The sequence below is a fragment of the Daktulosphaira vitifoliae genome, unplaced genomic scaffold (assembly GCF_025091365.1).
Source record: "Daktulosphaira vitifoliae isolate Bord-2020 unplaced genomic scaffold, ASM2509136v1 Scaffold_2, whole genome shotgun sequence".
Lineage (NCBI taxonomy): Eukaryota > Metazoa > Arthropoda > Insecta > Hemiptera > Phylloxeridae > Daktulosphaira > Daktulosphaira vitifoliae.
In genome coordinates, this window is record NW_026099573.1 from 22848030 (window position 1) to 22864016 (window position 15987).

The 15987-nt window shown below is 24.5% G+C and overlaps 2 protein-coding genes across 2 annotated transcripts in view; one reads left to right on the forward strand and one right to left on the reverse strand.

Annotated features, from left to right (window-relative positions):
* LOC126899563 (putative serine protease K12H4.7) overlaps positions 1-15987 on the forward strand; it is a 156470-nt gene that overhangs the window by 114120 nt on the left and 26363 nt on the right. The window contains exons 2-4 of the mRNA XM_050674596.1: positions 12779-12835; positions 13819-14044; positions 14618-14799. Of these exons, the coding sequence (XP_050530553.1) occupies positions 13847-14044; positions 14618-14799 (380 nt within the window). The 5' untranslated portion in view covers positions 12779-12835; positions 13819-13846. The remainder of the gene's footprint in view (positions 1-12778; positions 12836-13818; positions 14045-14617; positions 14800-15987) is intronic.
* On the reverse strand, positions 1765-6082 carry LOC126899574 (cathepsin B-like). The gene is made up of 6 exons (XM_050674613.1): positions 5884-6082; positions 5434-5652; positions 5171-5368; positions 3759-3912; positions 2153-2263; positions 1765-2078 (listed from the first exon to the last, which is right to left on the reverse strand). Exons 1-6 carry the CDS (start codon positions 6001-6003, stop codon positions 1867-1869), a joined length of 1014 nt encoding a protein of 337 aa, XP_050530570.1. The 5' UTR covers positions 6004-6082; the 3' UTR covers positions 1765-1866.

A 15987-nucleotide genomic window follows, 5' to 3' on the forward strand; every position in this document is an offset into this window, starting at 1 on the left:
TCAGAGTTATAAAAATATAACCATTTTAAATAGATAAAAATCAGGTAAATAAGTATTAACAATAAAAAACAGTATAAATATAGATAATATCTGACAGGGATTAAAATCACTATCATAAAAACGCTTCGATGCAAATCTGTAGATAGTGTTTAATTTGAAAAAAATTGGTGGATTATTCCAAAAGCTACGGGATCTCCTATTTTCATATTTATATTTTGATTACAAGTTTTATGATTTATAAGTGTAATATATGAATATATAAATATATAAAGAGAAATGATGTTATTTTTAAAAAAAAGTATGCCGAATGAAAGAGGGATAAATATTTATTATAGCAATTAAATATAGTATGAGATTGATATTTAATAATTTAGTATTATAATTTTTTCTAAGAATTTATAAAAAATTATGAAGTAGTTATTATTTATATCGAAAACGTGTGGATTAAAATTTTTACCATTGTAACAAATATAAATTTGTATGAAGGGCTTGACACAAAACTTTTAAGATAATAATTTGTTATTAATTATGAATAAATGGACTACAAAATATTTTCATCAGAGTCAAAAATATACTTATATTATTCAATTTTTCGTGCTATTTTCAAATAAGTTATTATATTTTATCAACAATAAGTTTTGATATTATTACTAATTAAAAACTAGTTAAAAACTAAAGGATATAACTATAAGGAAAATAGTCTGAATATTTCAATTGTATCATCTATTTAAACAGTAAGAGTTACATAGAAATGATTTATAACGATTAAAAAATAATTAAAAAACAAAAGAAAAAGAAATTGTTTTTAAATTATTACTGATTTTTTATGCTAGAAATAATCGGTGCAAAATATCATTTCTAACCTATTTTTTTGTATTTTAAAGTTTAAAATGTATAATTTCTTTTTTCCATAATAATGTATGTTACATAAGCTATAATTTAATATATTTATAAAAAGTGTTAGTATTTCTGGAACACTTTCAAAAAAACAATTGAAAAAGTTCTACATTCTATATGCATTTTTAAGTTTTGAACCCCTCCTGTATTAAAGGAAATGGTCCGATTTCAAAAAAAAAGTATTTCGAATGAAAGAGGTATATAAATATTTTTTTATTAACTTTGATGTTAGTTTTCATTATGAAAACAAACTAATGTCTGAATTTTTAAGTATATCACATTATCTTTAATTTATGGTATATATAAAAGTGTCAGTATTTCCGGAACACTTTCAAAAGTTAAGTTGAAAAAGTTTTAATTTTTTGTGAAAAAGTTGTCATTTTGAATCCCTCGTATGCAGGTAGAAAATTTATAAAAAAAATATATTAAATGATAGGTAAATATCTTTGAATCTATAGGAAAAAAATTTATATTAATCTGGTCATTTTTTAAAAAATTATGGCAGTTTTAAGTAAAAAAATTGAAATAATGTCGAAAATTAACGATTTAAAATTTGTAATTTTTTGGAGATTTCCCCTTTTTACGGGGAACAAGAGAATTTTTTTCAATTTTCGAGGGTAACGTCTTCGACTTGATACGATTTGTGATCTTTTGACGGATCGTTGAAAGAAATCGATTCGATGAAAGCTGAGAAAAAGTGGTGGTAACAGACACACAAAAAAAACACATCATAGTAAGACAAATACCTTTTCAGCTTCGCATCGAAGCTAAAAAATGTTTAAAAATTGCATTTTTTAAATCCTTACACATTGTTTTTTTTATTTGAAGTTTCATAATTTTAAGTGTGTAAATATTATACTATTTCAGAATTTTTTATTTTATTTTATTTCTCAACAAATTGTACTATACATCACATATAAAAAATAAATTGTAAATATCATGAAATGTCAAAGTTTTATTATAATACTATTAACCACCAACAGGAACACCAGCAGTTGTAGAATCTTCAATTCCACATTCGTTTGTACCTCTTCGAATCTTGAAAGATCCATTATCTCCCCAAGCAGTGTTCCACGAATTAAGTAACAGCCAATAACGAACATCATTCTCCACACCCCAACCAATTAATTTCACTGAATGACCACCTAATATAGTGGCATTTTCTGACTTTACGTAAACACCTATGCAATCATTTTGGAAAATTATATTTTTTGAAATAATTTAATTTATTTGCACATAATTATTATATACATACCCTTTTTATAACTTACAAAATCATCATAAACATCAAAAGATGCTTCTATTGGCCCATAGGTTAGAACATCTTTTTGAATTTTATCAGGACTGAGATAGTAAAAGTTTTTGGCTACAAATTTATTTCAAAAAACATTAAATGAAACTCAAGTATATTTTACGAAAAAGTTCAATGGACAAATTTTTGTTACGTTTTTAAACAAAATTTTTGTTAATTTTTATTTACTTACGTTCAAATACGTTGTGTAGTAAAAATTCATTTTTCTATGATGTGAATTTTAATACTATTACAATTTTTTTTAAAAATTTGAATTGTTCAAAATTTTGAAAAGTTAAATTATAGATAGTTTTCTCTCTATCGGGAATTTTTTTGAAAATAAACCAAAAACCTAATTATGAAAAGTGAGATTGTGCATTGTAAGTAATAGTTAAAATGTATTTTTTTATTTTATTGAAGAAATATGCAGTCAATCCTAAGTTCCTCTAATCTAATCTAATTAAACATTTTGAAATATGCCTAATGATAAAATAAATTTAAAAAAAACGATAGTTAACTGTGGAAAATGTTCTTCTAAAATAAAACTTTACCAAAAAAATACGACAAAAGAAGTATGATAAAATTAGGTATTCACTAAATTATGCTCACAGTATTAAAGTATTTAGGAGATTCAGACATAGTTTTAAGTGTATTTGAACATTGTTCGTGCTTTTGGGAAAAATTTTTGCGTAGCTTATAACTTTTTTTTGTATAATAAAAAACTGTTAAAAATAAACAACAAAAAATAATTTATTATTATCACATTTTCACTTTAAATTGTTTAATTTTAGACATTTTATCAAAATTTAACAATTTATGACAATTTAAACAGAAAGTATAATCATTTTAAAAATAAAATTAGGAGTATTTTTAAAAACGCGTTTGAATAATTTTTAAATTGAAGGAGTGACACCAAAAATTGAATGACCTGTTTTTAGATATTTTTTACCTAAAATGTATATTTAGAGCAAAAAATTGGGTAGGGGCCAGCATTTTAAATCTCTTTTGGGTATATGAGTCTTGGCGCTTGATTTTTAAAATGTTTACTTGCGTAATGGATAATAATTTTGATTATATCGCGAGTAAACTTGAACTCATATGCAGTTAATAATTTACCCCCCTAAAAAAAATCACCTTATTTTCCTCAGGCATAATCTTATCGAAAATTTTTATAATAATATTTTAATCACTGTCAAATTTCAATCAATAAAGTTCTATCTATGTTTTTCCCTATAATATTGAGTACTCCGACTGTACAGTTTTCTTAAAAAGCAAAATTAATTAAATCAAGTACTAACTTTTTTAGACTTTGTTTTCGATTTAAGCAAAATAACCAAGTAAAAAGATACGGTATACTTATGAATTGAGTAAAATGTATGAATATTTACTGGGGAAGAAGTGCTAAACCAGTATGGGTTATTTTACTATGTAAACAGGTAAGAAAATATTAAAAACCATAGAAATAATGTAAGTATTTAATAAAACAAAATTAGGGTTGGAATGCATATTCTAAATTTATCCAAGAAAAAGGAAAGATTTTTTTAGTTTAATACTTGATTTTATGTATTACTATATTTGTGATCTTTTTTGAAATCAATTTTTGCATCACCATAACATTCTTTACGACACATATGGTTCTTTTCTAATGGCTGGCTCTTACAGGAACCTTCGATTTCTGGTGATTCACCGTGAAGACAAGGCGCAACTTGATAAGGTTGACATCCCTAGAAGAAAATTATCAATAAATTACTTTTAATTACTCAATTGACAAAATTTAGCACATATGTAATTTGATTAAATTAAATAAGACATAAAAGTCACAAAAGCTACATTTTTCAAGCAATGATACAATTTTAGCCTTTAACGAACACGTATTTTGTATAGCTATTAGTTTTATAAGAAAGACGGTGTGGCCTAGTCGGTAACACGCACTTCTTCGGGTTCGCAAATAGTTATTATCGAGGTAGACATAATGCCCATGCACTCAGACCTGTTGGTCCAGGGGTTCGCAAATATGTAGGTGTTTAAATTTTTGAAATAATTATTGGAAATTTTTAAAATTATTATTAAAATATTGGAATATTCCAAAAGCAATATTAACTTCTTAATTAAAAATTTTATGATTTATAAAACATGAATATAATTACCATATATTATAGTAAATTACTATATAATTTAGTATTGTAATTTTTACGGAGAAATTATAAAAAGTTATAAGATAAGTTGATAAAGTTCTACTTTCTATACCTATGTTTAAAGTTCTGAAAGTTTTAAGTAAAAGAAGTAAAAAAAAATATATATATCAAAGTTAGTGATTTTAAACATTTTTTGAGGTCTTTTCCTCATTTACAAGTAACATAGCAAAATTTTTAAATTTTTGATGGTAACGTTTTTAACGAGATACGCGATATGTAATATTTTGATGTATCATTCAATAAATCGGTCCAGTGAGAAAAAGTAGTTGACAACAATGCCACTTATGCTTATTACCTTACTACAGTCCATATAGAAGCTGATATAAATGCATTAACATTCAAAAATATTAACTACAATAGTTGGAAAACAAAAATACTATCGACTTTTTGTTGATATCTCCGGTCCAAATGTAGTACAGCCAATAGGTGTATATCAGGCATTGGAAATGAAGTAAACTTAGCTGCCTATTTTCAAAATGATATATAAATATAAAGTGAAAAGTTAAAATATCAACATTAACTGTTAATGACAATTGTAATTTTTTAAGATATTTATAAAGAGTTAATTACAGGAATTGAAGGGTATTTTTTCAAAATATGACGCTAATAACTTTAACTAGATACGCTTTGTAATCTTTTGACGTATCATTGTGCAAAAGCGGTCTAGTAAGAGCGGGAGTAATTGTGTATATGGACACAAAAACAAAATTTGAAAGAGTAAATCCAATATTTTCTCAGCTACACAAATAGCTAAAAATAATTTGGTACTAAATTAAAATTTAATTACCTCACTGCTGTTATAGGCACCTCCAGTAACAACTCCATGATTTTTAAAAAAACTCCAAGCTGAGATAGGATAACCTCCGTTGCAACCAGAACTAGGTTCACAACAAAATGTTAATTCTTCAGCTGACAGCATTTTGTTGAATTTATAGTCATTAGCTATACATAATCTGTCTGAAAAGGCGCTGATGGTACTTAAGGCCTACAATAGATTTATTTTCAATTTTTTTTTTATATTGAAATACAGTAATAACTGACAATACTTACCCAACAAGACCCACAATTTCCTTGATCACGAATTGTACCAATGCTTTCACATTGTTTCCACTTTATACGAGCATCGAAATTTTTTGGAATATGATGGCAACTGCTGTATTTAGGATCATGAGACTTAACCAGACCATTCTTTGCGCCTCTAACTCCTTTAGATCCTAATAAATGATTCAAATACTCGAGTGTAGTATTAGGATGAAAATTCTGACCCGCCTGTAATTAATTTTATTTATACTATACTTATTTCACAAATTCTTAAAAATGTTATAATTAGTAAACTTCTATGATTTTGACAGTATAACCGAAATAGTCTAGTAACTATGAACTCATGTTCTACTTATGTTAAATTCAAATCTTAATGGAAAATTTTTGTAAAATTGTTATCAGTGTACAATGAATTTTAATAAATTTCATAAAATTATGCAGTTGTAAAAAATACAATACCTCCCAAGTAGTTGCTTTCTTATTTATATTTTTTATGTATTCAGGTTGAAGAAAGTGTACTTGCTCAGTTAAATAGACACATACGAGTAAAATACTTGATAAAATTATAAATTGAGCCATTATTTAATAGAAATATTAGAAAATAATACAAATATACCTATAAATATTAATTCATACACTACTTTGAATACATTTAAAAAAACTCAATTTATACACTCTAAATTTTATTTACATAAGGAACTGAAAACAATAATGGTCAGAAATGATATAAAAAGATAAACTTTAACCAATAAATTATTTCCGTTTGTTATAATTTTCAACAACGATCTATAAATGAGTCAAGTACTATTGAAAACAATCTAAGTTTTTCGAAAAAAAAAAATAATCAATAAGTGGACAGATAAACAAATTTTAGTACATAAAAAACAACCGTTATTACTGCAAAATGAACTTAAAATTTTATTAGGGTTTCGTAATCATATTAGCTAGTCATGATAATCAATTATAAATAGATTAAAGTGCTTATATCTTTATATTTCAGGTACTCAATATAATTGATAAAAATAATAAATATGCCTCATGAATATAATAGACATACAATTAAAAAAAAATAAACAACAGTTAAAAAAAAACTATAACAGTAATAAAAACAGTCAGGGGCGGACTTAGGTATGTGGTGGCCCCTTATACATAAACAAGGAAATATATTTTTTTACTTATTAAATAACAATTATTATCATATTTGTGATTTTTGAATTTTGAATTTTTTATATAACTTTATTAGCTTATTAGATATAAACATTTAAAGTTTCATCATTTTGAGTTAATTTATTAGCAGGTACACAGCATTGTTATTATCAATTGTAGTAAGGCACATTGTTATGAGTTTATAAATACACTAACTGACAATACAGAAAGTATATCTATTGATAATCATAATTGATAATAAACAATCCGTGACTGAGACAGCAATGTCATAAAAATCCAATTAGCTACCTGTATTTACAATCCCATGTGTATTATACATGTATATTAACTCAAAAACCTAGCACAGTGAGGTGGCGGCACAGTGGGGTCGTGGCATAGTTGGGTCCAGTATGGATGATATCTGACAGTGATTAAAATCACTATCATAAAAAACGCTTCGATGCAAATCTGTAGATAGTGTTTAATTAAAAAAAAAAAATTTGTTAAAATAGCATATTTTTGAATATGGTAGCCATTTGCGCATAGAAGATAGGTCGTCAGGACAAATTTTCTTTTCCATTTTATAGTACATAAAATAAGCTTTAATCTGATATATGTTTAAAGGACGCAATATTTCCGAAACATTTTCAAAAATTAAGTTGAAAAAGTTATTTTTTGTAAAAAAGTTACTATTTTAAATCCCCCAGTGAGCAGAATAAGTGTTAGACTTTCAAAAAAAATTATATCAAATGAAAGGGAAATATCTAAGGTTTCAATACAAAAAATATTATTTTTATTTGTTCATTTTTGAAAAAGTTATGGCAGTTTTAAGTACAAAAAACATCCCGATAAAAGGTAATTTTTATCGCAAACATTACATTTTTTTTTAATTTTCGACAGCCATTTGCACATAGAAGATAAGATGTCGGACAAATTTTTTTTTTCATTTGATAGTATATAACATAACCTTTGATTTGATTTATGTTTGAAAGACGCAGTATTTCCGGAACATTTNGATAAATTTTTTTTTTCATTTGATAGTATATAACATAACCTTTGATTTGATTTATGTTTGAAAGACGCAGTATTTCCGGAACATTTTCAAAAATTAAGTTGAAAAAGTTAATTTTTGTAAAAAAGTTGCTATTTTAAATCTCCCCCCAATAAGCAGGTTAAGTGATAGATTTTCAAAAAAATGATTTTTTTAAAATTAAACATTATCTACAGATTTGCATGGAAGCGTTTTTAATGATAGTGATATTTTGTAAAAAAAAGTTGTCATTTTGAATCCTCCCCGTGGGTAAGTAAAGGGCTAGATTTATAAAAAAATATACAAAATAATAGGTAATTATCTCATGTATCATTCAAAAAATTTTTATTGATTTGGTATTTTAGCTTCGATGCGAAGCTGAGAAGGTATTAATTTTACCATGATGTGTTTATTTTTTTTTTTGTGTCTGTCACTACTTTTTCTCAGCTCTCACTGGACCGATTTCTTTTAACAATACGTCAAAAGATCACAAATTGTATCTAGTTGAAGACATTACCCTTAAAAATTTAAAAATTTTCCCTCGTTCCCCGCAAATGGGGGAAATATCCAAAAAAATTACAAATTTAAAAATCGACAAATTTTGTCATTTTTTTCACTTTTTTTTCTTAAAACTTCCATAACTTTTTCAAAAATCAACAAATCAACATAATTTTTTTTTAAACTAAAACCTTAGATATTTTCCTTTCATTTGATATAATTTTTTTGAAAATTTAACACTTAACCTGCTCATGGGGGGGGATTTAAAATTGCAACTTTTTTACAAAAACTAACTTTTTCAACTTAATTTTTGAAAATGTTCCGGAAATACTGCGTCCTTTAAACATATATCAAATTAAAGCTTATTTTATGTACTATAAAATGAAAAAAAAAAATTTGTCCCGACACTTTATCTTCTGCATGTAAACGGTTGCCGTAGTTAAAAAAACACTATTTTTGTGTTAAAATTTTCGATTTTCAATTTTTAATTTTCAACTTAAAAATGCTATAACTTTTCGAAAAATGCATGTATCAGCACAATTTTTTTTTTTCTAAATACATTATAAGTACATCTTCCATTTGACATACTTTTTATTAAAATTAGACAATTTCCCCTTATATAGGGGGGGTTCAAACTTTGAAACATTGTATAAAAAATAGAACTTTTTCAACTGAACTTTTGAAAATGTTCCGGAAATACTGCGTCCTTTAAACATATATCAAATTAAAGCTTTTTTTATGTACTATAAAATGAAAAAAAAAAATTTGTCCCGACACCTTATCTTCTATGTGCAAATGGCTGTCGAAATTATAAAAAAAATGTAATATTTGCGATAAAAATCACCTTTTATAACGATGTTTTTTGTACTTAAAACTGCCATAACTTTTTCAAATATTAACTAATCAAAATAATATTTCTTTATATTGAAACCTTAGGTAATTTTCTTTCATTTGATATCATTTTTTTTTGAAAATCTAACACTTATTCTGCTCACAGGGGGGATTTAAAATAGCAACTTTTTTACAAAAACTAACTTTTTCAACTTAATTTTTGAAAATGTTCCGGAAATACTGCGTCCTTTAAACATATATCAAATTAAAGCTTATTTTATGTACTACTAAATGAAAAAAAAAAATTTGTCCCGACGACCTATCTTCTATGCGCAAAAGGCTACCGTATTTAAAAATATGCTATTTTTTATTAAAATTCTAGGTTTTGTATTTTATTTTATTTTAAAATATTTTATTAGGGGAATAAACTGACTTTCATGAATATTATATAATTTCATTGACATAGAATAAAGTTCATAAGACATATGATATTATACTTATTAACATTTTTTACTTTTTTAAAGTCGAAAAAGTAATTTTTAAATTTGAGTTAGCTTAAATAGCCAATTTTATCATGCAACAAAAATCAACGAATAGTTGCCGAATGGGTAACACCTTGATCTTTAACGCCTAGGGTACGAGGTTCAAATCCGTTTGTGGCTTCTAAAATTTTGCATTTTTTTTTTGAGTTAGAATAGAATTTTCAAATCATTTGATATTTATCTCATTTAGATTCAATAATTTCAATAAATATAAAGGATCTTATCACTATAGTCTCCCCTCGTGAGAAGAAATTGATATTCATGTTAATATTATTTTACTATGTGGTTCTTTTTCTGGCTACGATTTATTTTGCCAACCCTCACTAGACCTACTTTTTTCAACGATACGTCAAATGATTCATTTAAGTTTATGATATTTAAGTTAATGATTAGTTTAAGTTATTACTCTTAAAAATCAAAAAAATATTCCTTATTCAAATAAAAAGTAGCTTAACTAGATTTGTCCATACAAACAATTAAAATCATTAATTTTTAATATTCTTAAATTATTTATTGTCGAATTAAATTTGATATGATAAAAGTATTCAACTACAAAAGTAAATAATTTTACTTTATAATTTATTAATTTTTTAACTCTATTTCTGTGTGCTACTACCAGTCTATAATATGCCAAATTTTTTAGTAATATTTTGCTATATAAATCATAAATTTAAAAAAAAAATGATTTTTAGTTTCACCTGAAGTTAACGATGGAGTTTTACAATTATAATTATATTTTTGATAATATGCTCAATTGAGTAAATCTTTTTAACTACTTTGGTTTGATTGGTTCATTTAATTAAAGTAAATTATTAAAATTAATTAAGTTCTGAATATTTCAATTGCAGAATTTTTTTAAACACCAAAAGTTATTAGGATATGATTACTATTCTTTCTATTTCAGTTATCTATTACGATAAAAATGTAAAAAAATCGAATTTTTCTGACAAATGTACTGTAATTAGTAATTATAAAATTTCCAGATTGCATATTAATCTTAAAAATTTCATTTTTTTCAATTTAATAATGTCAATTTCAAACTTGCAAGTTGAACTATAAGTTATGGTAACAAATTCATTTTTTAGCTTCGATGCGAAGCTGAGAAGGTATTTTTCATTAAAACTTTCACTTTAAAAGACAATAAAAAATAGGTTCAAAATGATTACCTTTAACATATTAAAAATCAAAATCAGTATTAATTTAATACAATTTTTTTTGTTCTTAATTATTTTTTTTTATATGTAAATACTTATTTTTTAATAATAAGTAATAATATTAAAACTTAGAAGTAATAGAAAAAGTTTAATTGCACATTTGAAAACATCACGAAAAGTTTATTTAGAAAAGTATATTTTTTTTCTGATGAAAGTTCCTTTTGTTTAGTGTATTTATTCATAAGTAACAAAATTTTTTTATTAAAAAGTATTGCATAAATTCCTTTAAATTTGTATACGCATTAAAAGTATATGAATATACAACTCCTTTTTATTTTTATAATATCTCCGTAAAAATTACAATATTATATTATTGAATACCACTTTCATACTCAATTTAATTACTGTAATTATTATGTATTCATATATTATAGTTATAAATCGGGGTAAAATTAAGGGAATAAGTGTTATTGTTGTTTTTGAAATAATCTACCAATTTCATTTTTTTCTATTTAATAATATTTATTTCAAACTTGCAAGTTGAGTTAAAAGTTATGGTAATAAATTCATTTTTTTTTTATTAAAACTTTCACTTTAAAGAACAAAAAGAAGTAGGTTCAAAATGATTACTTTTAACATATTAAAAATCAATAATAATTTGAAAATAATTAATTATAAAAATTATATAATATATAATTAAACTAATTACTAATCTGGATATAATTAAGGAAATAGGAGTTGATGTTGGGTTGGGTTGGTTACATTTTTAACTTTATAATGCTATAACTCATTGAAAAGTGTACGAATCAACACAATTTTTTTATGAGAAATAATATTTTTTAATAATCCCTTTTTCATTCGACATACTTTATCTTAATCAGGGTATTAATAAGAAACTAGCAGATAATGTAGCTTTTGTAATTATCCACCAATTTCTTAGAATTAAACACTATCTACTGATTTGCATCGAAGCGTTTCTTATGATAGTGATTTTAATCACTGTCAGATTAAATCTATACTGAACCCAACTATGCAACATCCCCACTATGCCGCGACCCCACTGTGCTGGGTTTTTTTTTTGCATATAGTTATTGAAAAATTGGTATTTTTAATATATTTCAAGGCATATAATTGCATATTTTTACATTTTTAAATGCATATTTTCATTAAATTTTGGTCATAAACATCCGAGCTCTAGTAATAATTAATTACTAATAATTAATAATTTTTATTTAAACTATAAATAATTTTAATTGGTAAATATTCAAATAACGTAATAAAATTAATGTTAACCAATAATAGTTCTGTTTATATTTATATTATTTATGTTCTTTGAACTTAAAAATTTTCTATTGATCTAGAAATTTATAATTAGTGTTAGATTAATGATTTTTCATTTAGTTGTGTCTAAAAATTGTATAATTGCGCTGTACAAAAGATGATTCAATTAAGCTGTATAATTAAAACAGAGAATTGAATAGATATTATTAAAATTGTATTTATTTATTATTTTAAATTGTAAAAATAATATTACCAAAACTATAGAATCTTACATTTAATATTAGTTGGAATGATATATGCAATAAGTAAATATCTTTAAATTATTTATAGTTCGCCTAACTAATTATGAGAAATATTATTTTGTCGACCTTTGTACACTTACATACTATAGTACACTATATCATTATCATGTTTACTAAACATAGATAAATGTGAGTAACTAATGTTAAAAAAAATGTATCAATGAACCTTGAGATTTCTATAATTTGATTACTAATCGAATCTAAGTAATGTTGATGTATGTTGTAACGATGCTAAAGTATTAGTTACCAATGTAAAGTCAAATTATTTGTAACATATCAGTATAATACCTAGAGAAACCTTAATTTATATTTTTAATAGAGGGAGTTCATCAGTTTAATTACAGTTTATAGTATAGTTTAGTTAAAATTAAAATAAGTAATAACCAGATGTAAAAATTATTCCGTTTTCATTCATACAATTCTAATTTTGTATTTTTTTAGCTTTTTATTTACATATATAAGAAATAAAAATATAATCAAGTTATTTGTTTAAAAAGTAAAGAATTAAAATTAACAAATTAATAGTGTGAAATTTATATGGTATTATAATTATGTTTCAATAATTTGAAGAGCAATATATCGAAGTATCCGGGTTTGGTTATTAAATAAACAATACAAGATTGTTAAGTAAATATACAACTATATTATTTAAAATAAGCGTAAATATAAGTAGGTGAATTAGTAGTATAGTCAGGGAGGTTTTACACCCTACCCACATTGATAACTATATTCATTTCTAAAAAGGAGTGATGAGCAAAATAAAAGTCCAAAATTATAAATTCATCAGTTTTTTACTATGACCTCACATTATGAAATTCTGGCTACGACACTGAGGTAAAATATGAGAAAGAGCCTTTTAACTAAGTTAGTAAGTTAGTAATTAGTCAGCTGTGCGTAATAGTCACTGATAGTAGCGTGCTTAGAATTTGGCTATGGAAGGTGAATGAATAAGTAGAAAAGAATTTTCTTAGTAGAATTTTTCTCTCAAGAGAAAATACAGCACTAGTTTCTAATTTTTTCAAGAATAATTTTTTTTACATGGGCAAAATTTTAACTCTATAAAAAATTTAAGAAAATTTAATAATTAAAGTAACATAGTATAAAAATTATACTTAGGAGGGATAAATTCTCTTAAAAATAAAATTAGCCTCTTTTTTTTTTTTTTTAACTCCACCTATATTTATACTAAATAAAACACCTTACGTTAAATTAGAATTATATTCACTAATTGTCATAAATAAAATAAAGTAATTATAAATCAAATATCTAAGTGATTATAATTGTTTTCATCAGCTAAATATCAATATCACTTCTACCTATTTGAATGCCTAGGGCGTATTCTCCTCTTTTATTTAAAACGTCTGATTTTTTCACTTATTTTATTTTATATATAATTTTGTTTACAAATTTTGTACTTCAAAATTATTAAAATTGTAAAAAATTGTTTTCAGAAAATTAAATATTTAAAAAAAACACATTTTTCGATACCTCAATGAAATATTTTTTTTTTGTTATTGTTACAAATTTGTTTAAGGTGTGTTCTTTACTTTTAATCTTATATTAAATTATCATAAATATAACACATTGTAATTTCTATAATTTTAAATTAGTTTACAATTGAATGTTTTATCAAGTAAAATGGAAATGAAAATTATATTTTTTGGTGTTTTGTATTGCATTGGCTGGAACAATGCTATTAAATCTACTAAATTATTGATTGGATTAGGAGAACCGAATTCTCCAGAGGAAATATCTAGATCTGTTCCATACACAAACAGATGGTTTATACAAAAACTAGATCATTTCAATCCTACTGATAAAAGGACGTGGAAACAGGTTAATTTTTGTTGATTACATATCTTCTTTTATCTATTATAAAATATTTTTTATGTTCATCCCTTGTGTCTTATAGGGGTGTCCATTTTATTTTTTTAAACAACAATATACATAATTAACTAGCTTATAAAATATAAAATGTAGTTATTAAGAAAATGACTGGACAATAACAATTTTTAGATCAGCATTTCAGAAGTTATTAATAATAATTGAAAGTGTTGACTGGAGGTAAAGCACGGTATGCTATTTTTATCACTAGACATTTAGAGAAATCTAAATGATTTCAGAGGCCTTCCCTTCCTCCTATAAGTAAAAAAATTGACTAGTCATTTTCTTAATTACATAATTTTCTATTTTATAAGCTAGTTAAGTATGTATTCTGCTATTTAAAAAATTGAAATAGTTGACACTCTTATAAGACATAAGATGAACATAAAATATATGAATAACTAACAAATGTAAAAATCAAATCGCAAAGAAATTATTATTTTAAGAGAAATTAAGTGGCTATAGCAAAAAAAAAAATCACTCTGTATATCATCATATTATTACAGTTATTTTTATTTGATTTAGAAATATCAAGTTAACTCTCAATATCATAAAGAAGATGGGCCGATATTTTTAATGATTGGAGGAGAAAATGCTATATCATCGTTATGGATGACTACGGGAGCATGGATAGATTATGCAAAAGAATTTAATGCTTTATGTTTTCAATTGGAGCATCGATACTATGGGAAAAGTCGTCCTACAGAGTAATTTTTGTTATAAACAAATTTTAGTGTCTAAGAACTGTTTTCTTAATTCTGTTTATAAGTAAATGTTTCAGCTGCGAAACGAAGCTGAGAAGGTATTAATTTGACAATGATGTGTTTATTTTGTATTATTATTTTTTTTTTTTTTTGTGTCTGTTACCATTTTTTCTCAACCCTCACTGAACCGGTTTTATCCAAGGATACGTAAAATATTAAAAATCGTAACTAGTTGAAGATATTACCTTCAAAAATTGAAAAAAATCTCTTATTCCCCGTAAATGTACCATTTACGGGAAATGAGTGATTTGGTAATCACTAAAAAAATTATAATTTAAAAAATCTATAAATTTTGACATTTTTAAAACTTTTTTGTTTAAAACTGCCAAAATATTTTTAAAAATATATGAAAGACACTATAAGTATTTATCTATTATTTGATATATATTTTTGGAAAATTGACCAATACTTGCCCACAATCAAAATCGCAAGTTTTACACAAAATGGCAATTTTTCCACAAAAAATTAACTTTTTCAAAATATCTTTTATGTCTGTCCATAAATTTTACAATTCTCATATATTGGATAAAAACTCTTTAATTTTAAAAATTAGGCGAATAGTTTAAATTACGTTAGTGTAAAATTGGCAACTTCAGAAAAAACTTTTTTTAATTAAATATCTCCAGAAACAATAGGAGTGTAAAATTAATTTTTATACTGAATTACACAGTAAAATGATATTACTATAATGAAACACTTTTTAGTGATCATAGATCAATATATACTAAACCAAATTTTTACTCTGATTTAAAATCTGAAACTAGATATTATCTATGATCTCTTTTTTGATATTATTACTTATAGATAACATACAAAAAAAATATCTTGGTTTATCAAATTTAAAACTCGTGTTCTTAATTTTTATAATTATATTTCATATTTATCAGTTCCCTTCAGTGTTAAAAACCTAAACTTAAATTTTCTTTGATGGGAGCATTTCTTTTTAGTTTAATGGTATATAAAAAAAAAAACCCAGCACAGTGGAGTCGCGGCATAGTGGGGACGTTGCATAGTTGGGTCCAGTATAGATTTAATCTGACAGTGATTAAAATCACTATCATAAGAAACGCTTCGATGCAAATCAGTAGATAGTGTTTAATTCTAAGAAATTGGTGGATAATTACAAAAGCT